General features: G+C 32.3%; 1 protein-coding gene and 1 long non-coding RNA gene across 7 annotated transcripts in view; one reads left to right on the plus strand and one right to left on the minus strand.

The window, feature by feature from the left end:
* Positions 1 to 2702: 2702 nt before the first annotated feature.
* The window catches only part of LOC126748162 (spectrin beta chain, non-erythrocytic 1), a 47232-nt gene continuing 26064 nt past the window's right edge, over positions 2703 to 23870 (plus strand). For 3 of the 4 annotated variants that reach the window (XM_050457198.1, XM_050457200.1, XM_050457199.1), the window contains exons 1-3: positions 15472 to 15639; positions 23003 to 23178; positions 23236 to 23520. In XM_050457198.1, the coding sequence (XP_050313155.1) occupies positions 15588 to 15639; positions 23003 to 23178; positions 23236 to 23520 (513 nt within the window). In that variant the 5' untranslated portion in view covers positions 15472 to 15587. Of the gene's footprint in view, positions 2980 to 15471; positions 15640 to 23002; positions 23179 to 23235; positions 23521 to 23870 lie in introns of those variants that run through there. The other variant, XM_050457201.1, reaches the window with a different exon arrangement.
* On the minus strand, positions 5032 to 13154 carry LOC126748163 (uncharacterized). 3 transcript variants are annotated; one of them, XR_007664649.1, is made up of 4 exons: positions 9059 to 9174; positions 8736 to 8931; positions 8272 to 8309; positions 5032 to 7793 (listed from the first exon to the last, which is right to left on the minus strand). It is a non-coding gene; the product is annotated as an uncharacterized LOC126748163 (long non-coding RNA). The 3 variants fall into 3 exon arrangements; XR_007664650.1 differs by lacking the exons at positions 5032 to 7793; positions 9059 to 9174 and adding an exon at positions 13010 to 13154 and having other exon boundaries at positions 8154 to 8309; XR_007664648.1 differs by lacking the exon at positions 5032 to 7793 and having other exon boundaries at positions 8154 to 8309.

Genomic DNA, 23870 nt, shown 5'->3' on the forward strand with positions numbered 1-23870 from the left:
ACATTTTAAAGGTAATTAAGAAAATTTCAATTCATATAAGGTTCGTTATTTGTTTAAATGTTCACCTTACTTAAACTTGTAGACAAAAAAAACTATTTACAATATACTTATCCTGCTTCACTTTAATTATTGTTCTAGTGTATTATTTTTATTAAAACAAAATGAGTTGTCCCGACTTCAAAAATGTCAAAATAGGGCCATGCGTATTGAGACGTAAAATTGACCCCAACAAAAGACATGTTTCAGGCCTTAGAATGATTACCAGTCAGAGAGCACAAACGCAGATCTAAAATGTTTCATAGACTCCAAAATGTCCTACCTATAGAGAGCACAGTGTTCCTTATTAAAGAACAGTGTTATATATGTTTTACATTGGCTATCTGTTTTGTCGGTATGTTAAAATTCTTTTATTTTATATATAGAATAGATCTACAATAGACAGAAGGAACATTTTATCTATGAAACTATAATATATACTATTCTATAATAGAAATGAGTACATGTTTTCCTTGTTTATAAAATATAATGGTTTCATATTTAATTTAATACGTGTATGTATTTTTGTTCTATGTTAGCGTTGGATTGATATCGAAATCATGAAAATTTGACCTTTTAATAATCGCATAGGAACTTGTTCAAAATATTGTGAAGTTGATAGGTTTCTTTAATTTTTTTCATAAAATTGTCAGTAAATTTTGAAAACAGACTTAAAATCTGAAGCTTTCTCTCTCAGGCTATTGCCAGTCTCAGAATGTATGAATTCGTTTTCACTCCTTATTGTCAACACTCGCTCTAGTGTTGCTTGAATCTTTGCTAGAATTCTCTAGATTTGTATAATACATACAGAGATGGGATAAATTGTATAGAGCACAATTTATCTCACCATCTATATTTCTGCACTAGGCAATCTAAAAAACAATACAAATTTACAAACTTTAATTCAAAACCTCAACATTGATACGAATATTTTTTCTCATAATCAAATTCCTATTTCTACTGGTAAGGTATTTAACTCTTACTTAAATAAAAAAAAATCTCTTTTTATATGTTACCTGTTGATGACACCATTGACAGGTCCCCATTATTTATTTCAATTAAATCTTCAGTACTAATGGTTTCCGCTAATAATGTTGGTTCATACTCTTGTGATTTTAAAACTGTGATATTAAGACTTGGTCAATAAAAACTTTTATATCTTAATAGAAATACTAAATAAATGTCTCGAGCACATCTGTGATTTTGTCACAGTTAGATTTTAAGAAGATAATTTGGAAATAGCTCATCTTTACATATTTTATCAAGTTCGCAATCACTGCTATTGAAACTGTATTGAAACCCGTGACTCTACCATTTTTTTTAATCCTCTTTCTAGTTTGAGCTAGTTGTGATTTGTGACATATCACAAGTCAAGTATAAAAATTTACGGGCCCTTATATAAATATGTCAAGCAACACATCATATATTATTATCGTTAAATATTGTTTATTAAACTATAGAATATACGTATATAGTATAGGTTTACAAAAGGGAGAAAATTTTGACATTTAAAAAAAGTGACACGATTGACATATGTAGATTTTAAACTCCATTATTACACCTCAAATATTTTATTGAGTTCTTCTGAAAAATCACTGTTTTTTGTCCATATTATCCAATCTAATAGCACTTTTTTTACTAAATATTTATTAATATACATATATGTAAAATTGAAATAAAAAAGCTGAGTTATTAGATTAAATATTAATGACAAAACTCTGTTATTCATGCGTATTATTTTGGAAAACAATAATTTTTGAAAATAATTTCTTAAGTATTTCTTTATTAACTTTTTAAGGGTAGGGTTAATGAAAAACGGTTTGTTTGGAGAAAATAATTGTCTGAGAAAAAGAAAGATTTATCAAACTATAGAATATACGTATATAATGAATTCTAGAAAAAATAGGAAATACATTAAAGTGAAACGATAATTATATCAAGTAAAATATACAAATAAAAAAAAAATCAAGAATATCAATTTGCTCAAAACTAAAGGATTTAAAAAAATAAATTTATTTAAGAAAAATGCCGTGGTGTACTGTTTTTATTAAATATTATTTACGATAAATCCCTTATGGTATAAATTAATTATTTTCTTTGTACGTCGAAAAATGCGCCCCCTGATGCCTAAAACACATCTGTAAATATGGCCTATCATCTGGTTTTATTATTTCAGAACGGTGAGGATCTTTTGGCGGAAAAATTCTACCCATGGTGTTATTATTGAATATAATATAAACCATCATTTAACGGTGAGTCTGGCTATCTGAGACCCACATTCACATGACACGAAGATGACAATTCAGAGTAGCGAATCCAGATTGTCACAAGCTAATAACATTCAATGCTTGACAAGTTATTATTTATAACGTTCCAAATAACTAACTGGTTCTTATAAACCAAAATAGGAACAGCAACAGAAAACTCGATAAAATCTTCAAAGACTAATCAGGGGGCAAACCTAATTGACCTTCGTGCGAATGAATAACGAATGGTAGTACCCGGTAATTGAACAACAAACGGAGGATACCAGAGACCCGTACTAAAATTTCAGGCCAGCGGCGCGGTTGCCGGTGTTGTCGATTCTTCGTTTGCCGATCGGTCTTGTGTCTCGGTCGGGTCTGAAATCGACACCTGTTGAAAGTAGGCACGGTATGTTAAGTTTAGTGTTGACTTGGCTGTGTGTTCTCTGTTCTAAATTCAGTTAGAATTCTTCGGCAAAAGCACGGACGCTTGAGCCGATACTCGACGTAACGGCGTGAATATTTCGTATCCATTATACCAGTTTAAATCGGCATTTTTTTACCCCGGTGCCCTTAATTGTGTTGTTTACTGTTGATTTTTATTGTGTCGAATTTGCCGGGGAAGTCGCGGGTGAATTGTATGTTTTGTTTGTGACTCCTCTTGTTTGGATTACCGAGCAGGACAAAACCTTTTTACCTGGTAAGGATTAGGTTTTTTTTAACTTTCTTTATAACATTCGTTCTAATTTTAACCAAACCAGACTGACCGAGACTATGGTATGGACTTAGACCAGTCAGTTAAATACATACCTACTCACCATTAAATTGGTTAAGAATGTGACTGTTGCAAAAAAAACATTCTTGTCTTTCTAATATAAGATAAGGTCAACAATTCATTATTCAATAGATGTCTTATTGTGAATTGTATTATTCCTAAATTTCCTTAATGTTTACAACGCGTCCATGGATCAAGTGATTTTATTTAGTAGGTACAGACTGTTTTTATTTAGTAGGTACAGCCCTGTTTATAAGTATTGATTTTGAAGGTTAAATTAGTGCAGAATTATTTCCAGGATCAAAATGTCAGTTGAAGGGAGTCAGTTTATTGTTAGTGTTATTGTTGTTTAAAAATAATGAATCACATTTTTTTTAAGGCTTACGCTTGTCCTCTTCCTCTTCTTCTTTATTTTTGTCTCCAATAATAAAAACGTCCTAGGCTAACATCCAATATTTACTGCCATTTACACAGAAAATATAGTCCTCATGACTTCATTTGATCTAAATATTAAATATTTGGTACAGGCGTTGTAAACGTAGTTAATTACTCTCAATAGCTACGTTTACAAGTCGCGGATGGAAATGATAGACTATTTTTATTTAGTACAGCCCTGCTTACAAGGATTCATTTTGAGGGTTAAATTAGTGCAGGATTATCTTTAGAATCAAAATGTCAATATGAATTTTTTTAGTATTTTGAGCTTGGTTGAATTGCATTGGGTTGATTTTGGGTAAGTTGATAGAATGTCAAAATGTTAGAAAATATGGAGGCTACGAACCTCTGCATAAGGGTGAATTTTTGAATGAATTTTTATCATTTTGGCACTTAGATTAAGATGTATTCCGTGTTTTCTCTTTTTATATAGGATATGCTTTTTCGACGTGCTTGTTTCTTATTACTTACGTTGAGCTTTAGCATAATAATTATGTTTATTAGAGAAAATATATACAATTTGGCAACTCAGAGTTCATATGTCAAAAGTTTGACAATGTAATAATTATCAATAGCAATTAGCAACGAGTTTCGATCATCAAATAGACTAGAGTAGACCTCTTTTTTGGCTTATTTTAAAGGAATTATATATTATTTTTTTAGCGTCCTATGTGAATAATCCGCAAATTTTTTTTGCGATTTTTTTGCGAAGTCGACAAGACCCGTCACTATTCAATCAATCATTGTCTAAATTAGTGTTGATTTTTTGATAATGGAGTTTTTCCAACTATCGGTTATAATATTATTTACGATAATTATATATTCGACATTTTAGCTTTCCTAGGGCCTATATCCGCGACACAGTTTAAAAATAAGCACAGAATTATTATAAAATTATTGTTTTCATACGTAATTAGATAAACTGAAATAGAAAAACAGAATGATACCGAGGATATTAAAAAAAGTTTTTTTGGTTGTCCTAGGTATTTACACCGAAAAAATGGTCCTCGTGATGTTATTTGATCCAAGTATTAAATATTTAGTACACACATTGTAAACGTAACTAATTATTAAATTTAAAAAGCCAGTTTTGAGGCCAAACAAAAAATTTTTCAAGGGCTGATTAAAACACAATGCTGGCGCATGCACCAATTTTTAATATAACAACATTAGCAGAAAAGTTCAAATTAATGAGGTTGCCCAAAATACCTCATTAAGCAAAATTATGAGATAATTAGAAATTTTACATTAAAATTATGACTCATTGGAATCCTTGAAATGCATCAAATGAATAGAAACTATCAGACAAGTAGCAATATTCTTTATTAGCAACATATTTATTACTTAACATAACTATTAATTTTTAATAAGTACACACATACTTAAAATGTTATATTCATTGACAAATGAAGGAATGAATAAATAAATATGATATTAAAACGAAGATAAACTAATCTGCATTAAAAATTCTCTGTGCTCTCAATAGGAAAGTGAGTGCAGCTTCCAACCATTTAGTATGGAGGAAGGTCAGTTATCGTTTCAATCATGGTATAGGACCATTGCTTAGAATTGCAGTGCTTTCTCCTGGTCCTTACACTCACTGATGAAAATTTTATCAAAGGTTCTTGTGTTGGAATCAGTGTATCATAATAGAACCTAGTGACTCAACTTTCTTACCTCCACTTCTTTATTGAGGTACAATAAAAACCAAGTTCAGTAGCTAGCAAGTTTCAAGAGATAATATTGGCAATTATGTTCCTCTTGACTTTTTATGTATTATGGACGTATTTATATATTGCGACTTCTCTCTATGAAATAATAATTCTATTCCTACCTAATTCTGGGATGCTCTACTTAAATCAAATTGACTCTTTTTATATCGTAAAGCCACTTTTGGTGGAGTCCTTTTTTCACCGTTACTATTAAAATAATTGACAAGTTGGACACTTTTCACCAATTTGTAGGCAAAATAGGATCAATGGATTCCTTTATAGGCAACAACAGGAGCCATACATGTTAGTATATAGTAATTTTATGACTATATTATCTATAAGACTATATTCTAATTTGAAAATGAATATAAGTGAAAATAGGGTGAGGAATTCGCGATTAATCTGCTAGTTCTCTGCCTCAAAAGCACCGTGTAAAATTTACTTGAGTTAAAGCATACAAGATCTATTAATCTAAACATCCACCCTATAAGTGAACTTCCGTTAAGTCAAAGGCGTACGCCTGGCACACGTGGGCTCTCACTGTTTTCAATTTTTTTTTCTTTCATCTTCAAACCTAAATACAGGGGTTCGTGCCACATGCACACACCTATAAATTCCCTGCTATATTTAGATTTATACTAAAGTACGACATCTGATTTTATTTCACCCTCAGGCCGTTTGGCTTCTGTATGTCGCCGGTTAGTTTGTTTTACGTCGGGATACAAATTGTTTAATTCCCAGTGTGGGTTTTTTTATCTTACTTTTAAGAGATAAGCAATGGTTTAATTTATTTTGTCCATTAGTTTGTGTTTATCTTGTAACATTCATGGATGTGGTGTATATTTATTATTGTGAACATGGAGTTGGTAAGTTTTATAAAGGACTTCAAAGTCAACAAACTTTAATTTATTAGTTTTTGCATAAACCGTACAGCGTGTAATTAAACACATTATTATAATAATTACTTGACGGCCAGATGTTAGTCATATACCAGATGTGGAGAAATATATATTAATTTTTTTCTTTACTTTTGTAACAGCTGCATTACTTTAGTAGGATTCAAAAAAATCGAATCGCGCATACGCAGAAAATAATCAATTGGTGACCGTTTCCCTTTGATGCTAATAGTTACAAACAGATTGTCACATGCGCAGTTTAAAATTACACGTTTGGCAAGTTTGTTAATGCAAATTGCATCAATAATGATCATTTTGAGATTTCACCAAAAAAAAACAAAAATTAACATTTTGGTTAACCTTTTATCTTTATTCCTTCATCTCGCATATAAACAGCGATTTTAACTTTAAAAAGAGACTGACAGATGAGGTAATAAAAGCATACATATGCAGAAATAATAAAGGAAAGAACACGGAGAACTGGTTTTTAAGTAGGCGAGTTTATTGGCCAAAGACGTCCATATCTGTGTCAGCTGCACCGCGAGTGTTAAATAATCCAATACTGTATATGTGTGTGTGTGATTTCAGATGATATCGAGAAAACGAGAAATTGTTTAGTTTGGTGTGCCCCTTCTCTGGCCATAATAATTTAGTAAAGAATATTTTCAGAGGATCTGTAAATGGAGTGACAAAGCTAATATTTGTTTGACTTTTCACTGAATGTCAAGATAATCCAATGACCTGTTCTGATCAATGATTAAGGGGCATAAAAATTTACTTTTACCACTTGGAAAATTACATGAAAGATTATTTTGTCAATAATATTGATTAGGCTCATAACTGGTTTAACAAACAAATGCAATTGTTACAAATCCTATAAAGGTTTGTCATAGCTGGGTTCCTCGGTAGCACGTCGACCATACAAATAAAACTGTTATGATAAAACGTGTAAAGTGCGGTTAAACGCCTTTAAACATACGGTATATTATTATTTAATAGCTGTTACGCATAGTGATTCACTGACACAGATCTCAGCTTCTTTGGTGGACAAACTCACCTACTTATCAAAACCAGTTTTCAATGCTCGTTCCTTTAATAGCTTACTACATTAATTTTTTTTTCATTTTTCCATCTTGCCATCTTTCTCTTTCTCTCGCGAATGATGCTGGTGTGAAGCATCTATTTTTTTTCATCTTAATTTTAGTAATATGTCACCAGTTCTAGCTGGAGTATTAGTAAGGTAAGACGGTCAGTATTTTGCAACTAGTTCCTCAGAAAATGCCAGGAATCTCCGAGATTTCCTTTAAAAGTGTTGTGATCGCACGAAAGCAAGTTTACAAATTGTGATGCCTTTAATAGATGTAATAATATTTATTGAGCTGATGAAAATCCATTTAGGAACCGCAAAGTTCCACTATCTAAAATGGGGATTGATTTTTTGGATAGGTATTTTAAATAGACATGTTTTATTTAACTTTTTTTAATGACAGCCTAACAGGACCGAGATACTTAGAAGTTCTTGAAAATTAGGTAGAAAAATGGTAAATGAAAATTACCCAGTTTAGAAGAGTTGCCTCTTCATGACAAATGAACAATATGGAAATAATTGGATAGGAAATCAGGAAATCGAGGTCCTATTGGGTGGCCTGCTCGCTCACCTGATTTGACGCCCTTTGATTTTTATGTATGAGGATACCTGAAAGATAAAATGTATTACACTAATCATACTACAGTGGAAGAACTTGAAGCATCAGCAAGCAGACAAGCGATTTAAGAAATGCCACAACAAATTGTCAAAAATGCTTGTTTGACTATGATTGAGAGGTGTACATTGTGGTTAATTGTTGATTGTTATTTGTTTAATTTCATTTATCGTTGTAAGTTAGAAATAATTGTTTAAATTTTTCTAAATTTACTCTTCATATTAATGAAATGACATTCTTGTTTGAATTAAAAAAAAACAAAATAATTGATTGGCAGCCTTTGTTTTCACAGTGAAATAATGTTTTTTTGACTAAATGTATGTTTTCCGCTATATCAAAATAGGGTTGCTATACATGGTTGAAACGTTCTATTTAATGACGTATAAATCCAATATGGCGTCCATATAAATGAACAATATAAAAATAATTGGATAGGAAATCGAGGTCCTATTGCGTGGCCTGCCCGCTCACCTGATTTGACGCCCTTTGATTTTTATGTATGAGGATACCTGAAAGATAAAATGTATTACACTATTCATACTACAGTGGAAGAACTTAAAGCATCAGCAAGCAGACAAGCAATTCAAGAAATGCCACGACAAATTGTCAGAAATGCTTGTTTGGCTATGATTATTTAATTTAATTTATCGTTGTAAGTTTCATAAGAAATAACAAAGTTGAGTATGGTTGCAACAATTTAACATGCCTAGAAAAATATCGTTAACATCAATAGACTGGATATAGTAAAAACCCCAAGACTACCAAATTTTATTAAATCGTTATTGCAGGTTTTCTGAACGTAATTCTTAGATTTAGCCCGATATTTTGAAAACATGTTATCATTTTATCTGGGACACTCTGTATATAAAATGGATGGCATTTTCTGACAATCTTGCATACAAAAAAAAATGAAAAGGTTCAATTGGTTTGCTCACCTATGTGATTAAAGGAATGATGTCATCTCTGTCGCAAATAAAGGATGCCTTGGCAATGACGTAATTTTTTTTCATTCATTTTCGGCTAACTTTTTTAAGTAATTTTAATGATCGTTAAAATTGTGGCCCGTGGGAGTGTGTGAATTATGGGTCTAATTTTTTAACAGTGGGTAGTGCAAATAACGCCATCCATGGACTTAAAAAAAAAAAAAGAATAAATTTAGATCGTTATTGGACTAATAGAATAAAAAAATCAGTGTGATTGATTGTGGCAATACTATCTCTAATGACCCGTTCCAAGGTAATTTTTTTGTTGTACTTACATAACAATTGCTGTTCTTTAAATGTCTATAGGTTTATTTAAATGCGTTTTATCGAAAACAAGGATTTTCTATAATGCATTTATCGTGTTTATATGAACTATATAAGTGGGTACCTTTTTTTATCTGTTGAAATTTATTGGGTTCCATTATGTAATACTCGATAATTGTTTTATATCTAAAACAAGGGTTTTCGTGGGATTGACCATTTTCATGCATTAGGTGATTCAACTACGCCTCCTTTTGTTGTGTGTTTTTTTTAAATTTTGTGGGTGTATGACTTTTTATGACCATCAGTGAGTTTTTACTTGGGTCGCATACGTGGCTATTGACCTTAGCCACCACAAGAAGTAATTTCAGCCGATAGGTAATCAAAGAAGTGAAATAGTGATGCATGACTGGGTTACGCTGCTCCGAGACATTCTTGCGCTAGTTATCCATCATGTAAAATTATTCTGATGGGAAAGTTCTTTTTAGCCTCGATTAAAATTTCAAAAATTACATTATATAGGCTGGTTTTTTAAACATCTACTCAACCGAGGCAGACGAGGTTATGTTTATTGAATAAGATATTTATTTATTGAATTAAAAAAAAAACATTGCAAGAATGAATCAAGCGCTAACGTTTGAAAAATGGAGTAAACATTTTGGGGTCCTACGTTTTTTAACGTTCCTGTACAAACTCCCTAAGTGTTAAAATCTTAAACAGAAAATAAAACCGCTTTAATTTTTTAACGAGCATAACATAATAACTTAATTAAACATGTGTGTATTATGGCCACATACCGAGCTAAATTGAAACGGTTTAAAAACTGGCTTTGTTCGTTTGACAGAAGGAGAATAATCTTTTGTTTAGTTTCTTTGTCTTGTATGTCTACAGATTACGGCATATAGTATATGTATCATTAAGTAACACATCGGGCTTTTTTAGGCGCAAACTCACCCTAATTAATAATCAAGGGTTGTCGATGATTCCTGACCCACAAACTGACTTACGTGCCCCAAGGAAACGCGAAAATGCCGGTAGCGTATTATAGTTGGTTCACGTTATAGTAGTACAAAGCAGAACAAGAAACGTGCAAGAATTCCGAACGGGCAGGCGTACAAACGTGGTATTCAGGTAAAACACACACCCACATCATGCCGTGATGAGTGTTCATGATTTTTAAAGCGTTGCCGTAATATTTAAAATGCAAAAACCATTTTTATTCTGGTTTATTTAAAACCGTACTAAGGGACAAACACATTAAAGAATTTTAATTTGGTAATCACCATGATACTTTAGGTGTCATCAATTGTCATATATGTGACAAACTCATTCTTCTCCCCCCTCAATGTTAAAAACAGCTTTATGACTGTCTAATATAAAAAAATCAGTTTACTGCCGAGAATCTCTACTTCAATTGCCTGGAAAAAATTTTAATAATTCCATGCCTAAAATCTCTTCTTCATGGATTCTGGAATAAAAGCAAAAAAACTGTTTTAAGAGTGGCTGGAAAAATGCAATTTACTGTCTAGTATGGTTCCTTCAACTGCCTCGAATCCTTGTTAACTTAATATAATCGTATAATCTGACCAATTAAACCCGAAAAATACAATTTCTCGACGATCCAGATATTATTAACAAAGTGAAAAATAATATAGAAAATAGGAGGTAGAGTTGAATTCTCATTTATATATCCCTATCTCAGCCAAAAAATTAGAAGAGGATAGGAACAAAATGATGTTTTTCAGGTATAATTAGACACATTACGGGAGAAAAACACTATTTCTAGGTGATGCAGACACTACTTAGAAAATGCAACGATGATATAGAAAATAGGTGGAAAAATCGAATCCTCATTTACATATCCCTATCTCAGTCTAAGAATTAGAAAAAAATGGAAATAAAATGATGTTTTTCGGGAATAATTAGGCACATTACGGGAGAAAAACATTATTTCCAGATGATCCAGACATTAGTAATAAAATGAAACAATGATATAGAAAATAGAGGAAAAAGTTGAATTCTCATTTATATATCCTTATCTCAGTCCAAGAATTAGTAGAGGATGGGAATAAAGTGTTATATTTTAACTTGTTATAATTGTCAAAAAACCTCATGCACATTAAAACATTTCTCTTATATACGCGGTTTTGAACAAGATCGTGTACATATGTTGATTACTCGTTACTTATCATTACTTGATTATTAAGTAATCATTTGAAGTATTCGGTACTTTAGTGCATTCCTTTACAGTTGACTTACAGTCCTTACTTTTATGATTCTGATTCTCAATGGACATATAACATTTTGCTGTCGGCAGTATATAGCTTTATGCCCGTATTTCCAACATTTGTAACAAAGACACCAACATATTCATAAATCGGTAACTTTTTACACCATTTACGCCAGAAACGGATTAGAAACAGAACCAAAATCTAGTCACTGCTAGGCATGGTGGTATAAGAGGCTTCTAGTCCTTTAATCACTTGTCTAAAACCATTATCTTCTATAATTTATAAGGATTGATTTTGATGCCTCGGAAATAGGTCGAACAAAATGACCAAGCAACGAAGTTTGACTTTGTAGTTTCCATTATGGCCAATACTAATTAGTGAATAACCGAAATATTCAAAGTTACCATTTAATTTTCAGATAGCTATTCGTTACTACAAGAATTGCCAAGTAACGAGTACTGATGTAACGAATAGTTGCTTTTTCAAGATCTCTAGTACATATTATAATCAGAGACCCGGTTGCATGGAATTAACAGCACGCCTGTACACTAAACATTAATGAAATAAGTGCTCGTGTCGTGACCAATTTTACTTAGAAACCCAACGCCTTTCCCAAGAATGTTATACCTTTAACCTATGTGCATTTTATGAGATAAAAGGTTACTTGAGGAAAGTTAGGGTAATTAGGTATAAAGGGTGCATAAAATCAGGGCTAGTTAGCGCTAAATTTAAACTCAAAAGTTAATTATCCCAGTATCGTATACAAATTACTTTTTCCAAAAAAAAATAAGATGAATTGCTCTCGTGTTTCATACCTCACCAGAATGGTATGCAAATTTGTTATTACAAATTATTCAATCCTAAGGCAATTTTGGGCTAGGCGATAATTAATTAATTATAGGGATTTTTGACATTGATAGAATAGTAGTGCCAACCAGGTCTCTCGTCCGTAGTAACCATAATGCAAGTTCAATGATGTTATTATTCAAGAAGTGCCAGATATCCGAGATCGCCAAGGTGATCAACATTTATACCTTATTTATAATTCATATAATCTGTTCGTTCTCACAATTTCTTATTAGCGACAAAAACTTTCAATAAACAATAATAGTTATTAGCATATGATGCAGGGCGTTTTATAATATAAATTCAGAAAGCCAATCCTTATTGTTGAATGGTACCTCCCACTCCTCAATCTTCCTCTTAAGTATGATATGACTGAAAAATAACTTTTGACTATCTAAACACAATGATGTAACCAGCCGATTACATAACGTTTTCTAGCGATAAATCTTATTTATAGATAAAAATCTGCAACTATATACTAAGATATGTAAATGGCGTTAAAATCTATTTATACAAAATATCAAAAGGTTACGAAAACGCAGTTGAAGCAGGAAGCTATTAGATGTTGAAATATTTTAATAATTATTATTTATTGCCGGCGGTGTCGTTTTTATGTTCTCTTAAGGAATGGCGAGTCTTAATCGTTGCATATTGTTGATTATATTTCTGGCTACATGATGCATAAAATTAAAAAAAAAACAAAATTTATCTGCGTTGCGCAATATCAGACTTTCGAAGTGAGTTATAGCACACCCTTCAAAAAAATCTTCATAAATTAATATGATTTATTAGTGGTACGAGAACCAACCACTAGGTCTCAAGTTACGTAACTTTATGGGTTTTTAAACAAATTAAAACATGCCATAGAATCTTAAGTTTCTGACTCACGACGTGCGTTGTAAATGCCTCTTTCCTTTTCACTTCTTGGAATATAAACATTATTATTTGCTTGTTACAGGCCTTTTTACGAGTCCGTGTGCAGTTTCTTTATTTCTTAACGGTACGTACGCTAAATACTACATATATATGTGTACAAGAATAAATGCTCAAGTTTGCTCACGAGTTGATTAAAAGCGCATATGCAAAGAGGTCAGTCTAAAGGTTTGTTCTCACAGCAGTAAGACACAAGTTTTTGACAAATAAGCATGCGCAATAGAGTAAAATGCACAGAATCTTCTGATCGGTTTTACATCAAAAGTTTTACAAATATCTGATCGTCATCGTATAGTCAAACATATGTTCGGATTTATTTCAAGCGAAGTGTCAGAAAATTCATGTAGTCAGTCAACAACAATCTTATATAAACATAAACTCTAAATTGGACATAGTTATGCATAACGCGACCATCTGACGGCCAAATACCATGTTTATCTACGAAAAAAATCTCGAGCGTTAGAAATCTATAATTAAGGATATATTTTAAATTAAGCTAAGCCCCAAACGGTTGATAACACTAGTTGAATTTTGAATAAAACGACTAAATTGCATAGGTCAATTAAACGCCATGATACTGCGCGCTTGGCTTAGTAATGCGAATAGCAGTTAAGTGCGGTCACGTGATCTGGCACCGAAAAATAGGTAATATATCACGTGATATTTGTCAAATTTTGATCATTTTTCTCGCAGGTGCATTTACCGAACTTACAGCTAGGAAACATCAACAGACGTTTCTTGATTGATTTAATTAAAATTTTTAAAAAAATGCTGACTGCTATTTTACTAAATCGCGTATATGAAATAAATTTAGAGGTAAGTAGATACCAAACTATCTGGTGCTACTATGAAATGGGGCAGTAATAGAACTTTTTAGATAATCGTTAGTTGTTACAAAGAAACTCTAGTTTTATTTGAAGATTTTCAAGGTATGATATACTTATGCAGTTGTAATTTGCTTAGCTTATTATGTTAGTAAATAAAGTGGTTTAGTTTTACTGTAATTTTGTTGTTTCTTTTACTTTAAAATAAAAAGTGCTTTTACGGGATTTTCTGAAATCTGTAAGGGCTTTAAATAGTAACTTTTCATTTTAAGTTGGTGTTTCTAACAAAATTTTCAGCTGTTCATAAACTACCTTAATGAAAAATAGGGCTGTCAGTCGAAATATATAGTCTAAAAAGAAAATACATTGCGCTATGCGACAAGTTTGGCGTGTGGTTCAATTTTGTAAAATAAAAAACCTAATAATAAGTAAAAAAGCATAACCAGACTAAGTGACATTTTTTATCATAACTTCTAAAATTTATTATTTTTTGCTAAAAGCTTGCATAGTATAATTTGAAATAGTGTCTTGGATATAGCTTGCAAAAATTAGATCTGTCTTAAATTTTATCGATTTTTAAGAGCATTCGAAACTTAATTGTGTTTTCCCACAATTGTTATTCTGGCGCTTGGTCGCGTTATGCCTAACTACGCCCAATTGTTGTTTGTGTTTTATCGGTTTGTATAATCCCTGATATTCGTTTTAAATTGTTAGAATAGTTTAAAACTATTTCTCGACCATTTTATAGTAAACCCTGAAGTAGCAAACAATTACAGAATTTTAAACTCTGTTAATAATTACACTTGAGTTAAGGTTGTATTGTAAATTTGTTTTTTTTTATTTTCCCAATTTCCCACCGTCATAAAAAAGTGAGGTTATATTTCTTGCTCTTTTAAATTGGACTCCACTCCAACTGGTTTTAAATCAATCAGAAGGTTGTAATATTTTACACATACGCATCAAGAATGGTTTTCCTAAAAACAAGCCTAATGTGTAAATGACATCTGACAGATTTATTACTGTCGGTTTTCTCATATCCGAATGCGAAGCTGGAAACACTTGTTTCACGCATGCCCAACATTTTATGGCGTCAATCATAAGACAGCATATTTTGTTATAAGATTAATTAATCTAGAAGCTGCGACCTTGCCTACATTGCGAAATCGCAATGCAAAAAGCTGAGACAATCGATAAATACCTTTAAACCACACATAAGCGAGTCAGGAAAAAATCGGTAGATTGCACCACGGCGAATAATTAATGATATACCGGTCTTAGCAGAAACAGATGCTTGGTACTTTATTGTTGTTGACAAGATAATAGGATAAATGTACCGTTCGCCTTTCATATCGGAGTGAGAGATATTTTCTTAAGACTCCTCAACTTATATTAAATTCAAACAATCAGATAATTATAGTTCATCTTAAAGTTGCTGAGAGTCGTGCCGAGTCGGCGCAGTAACGATTATCAAACAAGTACTATTTGCGAAAGATAAAAAAATAAATAATTTTATCTCGATCCGTTTGTCGAGATAACGTTCGCCGATAATTTTTTTTTTTTTTAAACATCGCACCTTAAACGACTATAGCGCAATTCTAGACGTTCCGCTCTTGTGATAACAGTGTTTCTCGAAACGAGGAAGTTATGATTTTCGGAGTGTAGTGATCGATTAATCTTATTGTTGTTATTTTATCGTAAAACAGGACAAAATGGAGAAACGAATAGCCGCGTTCGGGGGGTCAAACCGACAATTTTCACAAGGTAACCGTGTTATAATATGTATTGTGTATTTTATGTGGAATGTTTAATCACCCATGAGAAAATTTCTAAAAATAATAACGTAATTGATAAGGCGGTTTTGTTTAAAAAAAATGTTCGGCGCCTTGATAATTTCGTTGTAAAATAATATAATATTGATTAATCACGAGGTAAACGCATACCTTCTTACCCTTGTCATAATTTATAGGGCTTTTTAAACCATTGTGTCATTAAGAGTCTATTATTACCGGTTAGAATTTTTTGTATCGTTGTGTAAAAATAACCTCGCAAATATTGCTAATAATGTAATAAAAAGTCTGTTTAAAACAATCCTATAATAATACTGATAACTATTAAAGACTAAAATAATAATAACAACCAGAAGAAGAAACAAAAATAATTAATAATTAAGCGACAAAAGTCAGCTGTTAGCAAAACAACACTTCTGCGCATGCACTCTGTATAATTTCTTGGCGAAGTTTGTTGTCTCTGAAGTTTTTAATGAAAATAGTTGATTTTATAAAAGTACTTCTGGCTACTGCGGCTGGCAAATAAGTCCACAGTTTAGTAAAACTATTTAATAACAATAAACAATTAAATATCCACATTTATGTCAGTTACTAATTTTTCAAATTCCGTAGATACCCTGCGATATTTAAAAAAAGGCATACATAAATTAATTGCATTTAAAAATCAAAAACAAGGCAAGGAAGACAATATGTCAATACCAGTATTCTTAAAAATGCATTTAAATAATTTCGCCTAACAAACACGCCTGAAATATGTGCGATTTTACAAATATTTAACTCATAAATAATTTGTTGTTAATTTGAAACGGTTTAGTGCAATAAGCAAATTTAGTTTTTTCTATTTAATTATTTTAGTGTGCACTTGCACCAAAAAAGATAAAAGACTTAAGATTATTAGTTTATATTATCGATTACAGACTTATAAAGCTGACGTTGGATTATGTGATAAATAAAAATTCCTCAACTGCTTATACCTTGTCGGCAAATAAACTTTACAATCGGAAATTCCAAACGTTAATAAAAAAAATGCGACGAAATTTTATTGAATATTTGACAGCTACAGAAACAAATTCCTGTGACTTACCTGGCAAACCCCTTCCTGTTGCTTTTTCGACCTCACAACGGAAGAATCAATTTACAAAAATTATACTAGAATTACAAAAATATTTATATCAAAATAAAACCTCAGAAGCATTAACAAAGCTCAACAAAAGTTCACTTAAAAATAATTTAATACTATAAAAGGAACGTGATTAGGTGTTAAAAGGAATATGATATCAACCATTCAGGATCTTATATAATCAGAACGGTGTCGTCTGATTTCAAAATTAGGGACATCAAACTGGATAAAAAATATTAACTTCAGTTTCGTAAGCAAGAGATCTTAAGAAACTTCTCTGTATAGTCTCAAGGCGTTCAATATGACAATCATAAGGGTAATAAACTATTATTAGTCAGCATTATTTTTTATTTTTATGTATTTATTTTTGTTTTAATTTAAATGTTTCTGATGTTAATCCAACAGCTTTACCGGTAAGTCATATCTTAACATTGTAATTTATGTCTATGCATTGTTGTTTTTGTACTAGGGTTGTTTTATTTTTTCTTTTAGATCTGACGATGCCTTAGGGCGAAACACGTGTAATCGTTTTTTAAAAAATAAACATAATTTGAGACCATTGACTTTGTGTCCCTCCAATCTCTGAATTTTTATTGATAATAAACTAGTTTCAAACTGTAGGGTGAAAGATGTAGAGTATTTCTAGTGATAAAACCAAGACTACGCATGCTCCTTTTAATAATAACCAAAATGTATGGTAATAAAGTTACTGACCTAAGTTCATTATTGTTGATTGTATTTTGATAATTAATAATTTTATTAGATCGACCAAACAAAATAAATATATACTTCTTTACGTTCACTTTGATATATTATATCAAACTGTTGACAGTATTTCGCAGGTCAGCTATTTTAGAAGCTATAGATTTAGTTTCTTGGAGTTTGTTTAATGACATTATTCCTCATTTGTTGGACCATCTTAGGAATGCCATGAATAATTGTAACTCTTATGACATATACTCCATTATCTAAAGTTTTTAGTTGTTCTGCAAATCATATAATTACTTTTCTATAACTAAATTTATAGACAATGGTTTGACTTTTGTTGTATTTTTCTGCCCAAGGAAAGAAGCATGCGAATGGTTTTTTTCTGTTTACCCTAATTAACTTAGAAATATTAAGAGTGAAGTATTTTAAAATGCGTATATGTAAAAAAAATAGTTTTGTGTATGACCTATATAATGTACGTACTAACTATATAACCAAAAGTACGTAATAAATACGTTCATTTTATTAACATAAACAAGAATTATTTAATAAATAATAAGACTCTTCGTGGTATGATGAACTCTTCCTGAAAGAATACGCTAATTGATTTAGTAAATTCATCATAATTAATATTAGCTTCACATGCAATAATTATCGAGATGAATAATAAACTTCCAGTGGAATGTGTATTAGATTAAATCCAAGAAGGTCAAAGGTTGAGTCACTTGCGTTTATGATTCCTTAACGGTTTTATTTACTGTAGTTTACGATTAATATATTTTTATCTAAATAAAAAAGAACATTTCCTAAAATTCCTTGCTAATCAGGATTCCCGTAAATTGGGTAATGCTTATTACACCGTTAATCTGTTGCAGTTCCACACAAAATTGATTATTTTAGCAGATAAGCCGCCATGTTTAGTAATTGCCTAATTTTGTTTTAATTAGTGTTCATTCGCATATTAACCAAGTCTGTTTTTTTTTTGCTTTCACTGTTGTCTTTTAGTAGGGCTGGTCAAGTCAATTCATTTTGATACTATAAAACAAACATTTACATTCTATCCAAACAACCTCCACGACACATTCAGACAGTCAATATTCAACTTATTATACAAATACACGTTCATAAACCACGAAAAAACCATGAACCTTGTTTAACCTAACTAACAGACTTTATTTGGTCATGTATTATTGTTCTATTCGTTCTAATGTTCAGTACAAGGCAGTGATAAATCGATATGGCGCCTGACTATTAATTAGATACCGAAATTTTTAGGCGATTAAACAATTACCACCTATTGTTTGTAAGTAAACTAGGGATAACAATGTCTCAAGACAGTAAGAGTATGCGGTGGATAAAAAGAAAGTCAGTGTCACCTTGGATTTATTTTGAAATCCTTCGATATCGTATTTATAGTATTTAATTGTAAGAGTGTAAAGGTTTAAATTTGTAATCTGATTACCTCAATTACAAAAGAAGATTATCACTCATATAAATAGAAAATTCATATTTATCCACTCAAACGGTGTATTCAATAAGAACCGTATCGAATTGAAAATCTTAAGTATTTTGTTGTTCAACTATTGATAGTATTGTATTTTTTTCAAAGAACATCATTTAATCCTGGAACACTTCAGCTTATCTGACTTATTATTTTGCTTACTTTTAAAATTTATTCGCTTATCAAAGATCCAATCAATTTCAAGAAATTTATGGGCATGAGAACTGAAAATATTGATGACTTCAGCTTTAGAAGTTCCTGAGAAAATACAGGAATTAAGGTCAAGTTACAATAACATTTTTATGATTAACTGACAGCTGTCTAAAGAGTTCTTGGAAAATTAAATCATAGACCTAGAACTTCTTGAAAAGACAATTTTCCAAAAACTTTACTGGCGGGAGACGTTGACATCAGAAATGTCAACTGTCAAAAAGACAATATAAGCAGCAAAATCTAATTATTATAGGGATCGCTTAAATATGTCATCAAATAGGCAAAGAGAGTGTTGGTCGATTATTAATGATTTTAGACATTGCCATAGAAAAGTATCTGAACCGGAATTAAGACCTGACATTTTAAACGACTTTTATTGTGATATACCTAATATCTTGCTCAAGGGCTTTCGTAGTAACATTGATCCCTTACATTATGTTCAACAAGTGTCGGTTGAGCATTCATATTTCTTTCATCCTGTCGATCTTACCGAAGTAAAAAATTAAATCAAACGCCTAAAAAACCATAAATCATCTGGAGCTGATCGGATATCTTTGAGGTTGTTACTTTTTTTGCCTGATTCAGCCTTAAATGCTTTAGTTTCTGCCATAAACAATTCTTTACATATTGGCATTTTTCCTTCATGTTTAAAAGAGGCAGTGGTTATCCCTCTTCATAAGGGTGGAGATTTGGATCAGCCTTGTAATTTCCGATAGTTGAAAAACTTGCCAAAAACTTTTTGCAGAGCGTCTATGTGTCCTTGAATTCTGGAGAGTCATACCCAAATAAGACGCTGGTATACTTAGTTTGATTTCGAAAAAAATCAATTTTTGGTGAAAAAATTCCATACGGGGGGGTATACCCGAAAAAAGAAAAAACCCAAACTTTGAAGGCCGATATCTCGGCTTCTATGGGAGCTATCGGGAAAATTCCAACGGTTTTGTCTTAGTTTCGTCATTCTAAATCCAACGAGACCATTCGCAAGGTCGTAGCTTTTACGATAGCCGAGATATGGCATTTTTGATGCCCATTTTTGGCCTCAAAAACGGACGTCGAAAACGACTTTTTCAGGATTTTCAAAGTGCTCTCATTCCCTTAGTTCTGCTCGGATCCTGTTATAACCCGGTGTTTTCGTAATCTAGGTGACCCAAATAAGACGCTGGTATACTTAGTTTGATTTCGAAAAAAACCAATTTTTGGTGAAAAAATTCGATACGGGGGGGTATACCCGAAAAATGAAAAAACCCAAACTTTGGAGGTCGATATCTCGGCTTCTATGGGAGCTATCGGGAGAATTCCAACGGTTTTGTCTTAGTTTCGTCATTCTGAATCCAACGAGACCATCCGCAAGGTCGTAGCTCTTACGATAGCCGAGATATGGCATTTTTGATGCCCATTTTTGGCCTCAAAAACGGACGTCGAAAACGACTTTTTCAGGATTTTCAAAGTGCTCTCATTCCCTTAGTTCTGCTCGGATCCTGTTATAACCCGGTGTTTTCGTAATCTAGGTGACCCAAATAAGACGCTGGTATACTTAGTTTGATTTCGAAAAAAATCAATTTTTGGTGAAAAAATTCGATACGGGGGGGTATACCCGAAAAATGAAAAAACCCAAACTTTGAAGGTCGATATCTCGGCTTCTATGGAAGCTATCGGGAAAATTCCAACGGTTTTGTCTTAGTTTCGTCATTTTGAATCCAACGAGACCATCCGCAAGATCGTAGCTTTTACGATAGCCGAGATATGGCATTTTTGATGCCCATTTTTGGCCTCAAAAACGGACGTCGAAAACGACTTTTTCAGGATTTTCAAAGTGCTCTCATTTCGTTTGTTCTGCTCGGATCCTGTTATAACCCGGTGTTTTCGTAATCTAGGTGACCCAAATAAGACGCTGGTATACTTAGTTTGATTTCGAAAAAAATCAATTTTTGGTGAAAAAATTCGATACGTATATAAAAGTATACCCGAAAAATGAAAAAACCCAAACTTTGAAGGTCGATATCTCGGCTTCTATGGGAGCCATCGGGAAAACTCCAACGGTTTTGTCTTAGTTTCGTCATTCTGAATCCAACGAGACCATCCGCAAGGTCGTAGCTCTTACGATAGCCGAGATATGGCATTTTTGATGCCCATTTTTGGCCTCAAAAACGGACGTCGAAAACGACTTTTTCAGGATTTTCAAAGTGCTCTCATTCCCTTAGTTCTGCTCGGATCCTGTTATAACCCGGTGTTTTCGTAATCTAGGTGACCCAAATAAGACGCTGGTATACTTAGTTTGATTTCGAAAAAAATCAATTTTTGGTGAAAAAATTCGATACGCGTTTGTCTGCTTCTAGATCCCTAAAATGCGGCGTTCCCCAGGGTTCAGTATTGGGACCACTATAATTTTTACTGTATGTGGATGACTTGAGTTCATTGAAACTGCAGGGCAAGGTGGTTCAGTTTGCTGATGATACCACCATACTATGGAGCCATAAAAATTCTGATTATATTAAGACTTGTATCCTTGAAGACCTTCAGATTTTATCAGGGTGGTGTGCTTCCAACAGGCTCGTGTTTAATGTAAGAAAGACGTCTATTATGGGGTTTAAGTGCGATGTTCAGGGTCTGATGTTTGACGAAAATTCCCTCTTGCAGAATAAAGAGTGCTGCAAGTTCCTAGGAATTACCATTGATGGTCGCCTTCGGTTTGAAGATCATATTTTACATTTAGCTGGGAAATTATCTTCTGGATGTTTCGCAGTAAGAATGGCAAAACAAGAGCTGGGAGGGGTGGTTGCACGTTCAGTGTACTTTTCACTTATTGAATCTCATATTCGGTATGGCTTGCCTTTTTGGGGTTTAACCAATAAGGGGCTACTTAAGATTGTCTTTGTTATTCAAAAAAAAGCAGTTAGATACCTGTATTCTGCTAAGTTAAGAGATTCTTGCAAACCCCTCTTCATTTCTAAAAAAATCCTAACTCTTTTTTCACTCTTTATCTTAGAAACATGACGTTTTAGTTTAGCGATACTGAAGAGAAGAGAGAAGAAAGTAAATAAAATGGTTATGACATAAACAGTGTTTCCTTTTCTTGCTTAATTTGACGGAGACGATTTTAAATATAAATAAATTATAGTTATAGCACCTTAATATATCATTTGCATATGTGAATGTAGGACAATTGTAAGTCATTTATTGCAACAAATACTTTCTTTTATTTATATGATATATGGTAAATAGTAAATACATTTGTTCTTATATCCGATGAAAAATGTACTATTTTTGTACCATCTGTACTATTATTTTGTGGACACTTGTACTATTATGTCCACCATATAAGTTGACAACACTGGTTCTAATAAACAACCAATTTTAGCATAGCCCTGATTTTCGGTAAGTTTTTAAATAATTAAAAATTTATTCTTGTCAATTGGTGACCGTAGATTTTGAATTAGAAGTGGTGTTTTGTGGATAAATAAGTCAATTGATGAATAAAAGTATTTGTTTTTTAGCCACAGTTTTAATTATAGATATATAATAACTCTGAACAAACAAATAGTTTTCTTTAGCAAATGACCAATTTACCACAAAACACTAATAAAAAAGTTATTAAGAGCAAATTGAATGGGCAGTCAAGATATATTTATTAAGTTCGTGCCTATACCTAATCCGCTACTGTTCCTCTAGTATTAAATGTCAAGAAAAAAATCCCCTCCTATTTACAAGAAACCATAAAAGTGAATCCAATTATAAAATAAAATTTCCCGCCATGCATATACAAGGTGATTAAATAAGTTGTGTTTCTCGTTCCAGCTGGTTCCCTACAGTATGAAACCAGTTCGAGCATTACCTATCAACAGAGAACCAACATGAGTCAAAGGGATGAGGTGCAGAAGTTCGAACAGGGCCGCATTAAAGTATTACAGGAAGAACGTTTGCACATTCAAAAGAAGACTTTTACAAAATGGATGAACTCATTTTTACAAAAGGTAAGAAACAGCAGTAAAAGTAAGGTAGTCTCTTTTAATGTTGTTTTTGTATTGTAGGCTCGTATGGAAGTAGAAGACTTATTCGTCGACCTGGCCGATGGAAAGAAACTGCTGAAACTCCTAGAAATCATATCGGGGGAGAAACTGGCGAAACCAAACAATGGAAAGATGCGGGTCCACAAAATCGAGAACGTCAACAAGAGTTTGGCGTTTTTGCACACAAAAGTCAGGCTGGAGAGTATCGGGGCGGAGGACATTGTCGACGGGAACCCCAGGCTGATCTTAGGTTTAATATGGACGATTATTTTGAGATTTCAAATACAAGAAATTGAGATACAACTGGTAAGTGATAGTCTGACATGGATAATCATGTCTAAGAATGAAAAAAAAATTGATGTGTCAAAAACAATTACATTCTTCTACCAATACAATTAGATCGTTATCTTGCATATTACCAAATATGCCTTCTCATTCATTGTAACGTAATATTTCCAAATACTTTGTTGCGAATTGAAATTATCTCTATTGTTTCGTTCGAAAGTTACGGTGCCTTCATTTCCTTTACCGTCACGATATGTAACACGGCACTTTACATGACTGATTTCGGGCAATAATTTTTTTTTTAGCGGAATTGTCACCAGATTTTATTCATTTTTTTTTGTATCTCAAAAACATTTTTAAATTTAACGTGA

The sequence above is a fragment of the Anthonomus grandis genome, chromosome 22 (assembly GCF_022605725.1).
Source record: "Anthonomus grandis grandis chromosome 22, icAntGran1.3, whole genome shotgun sequence".
Taxonomy (NCBI): Eukaryota; Metazoa; Arthropoda; class Insecta; order Coleoptera; family Curculionidae; genus Anthonomus; species Anthonomus grandis.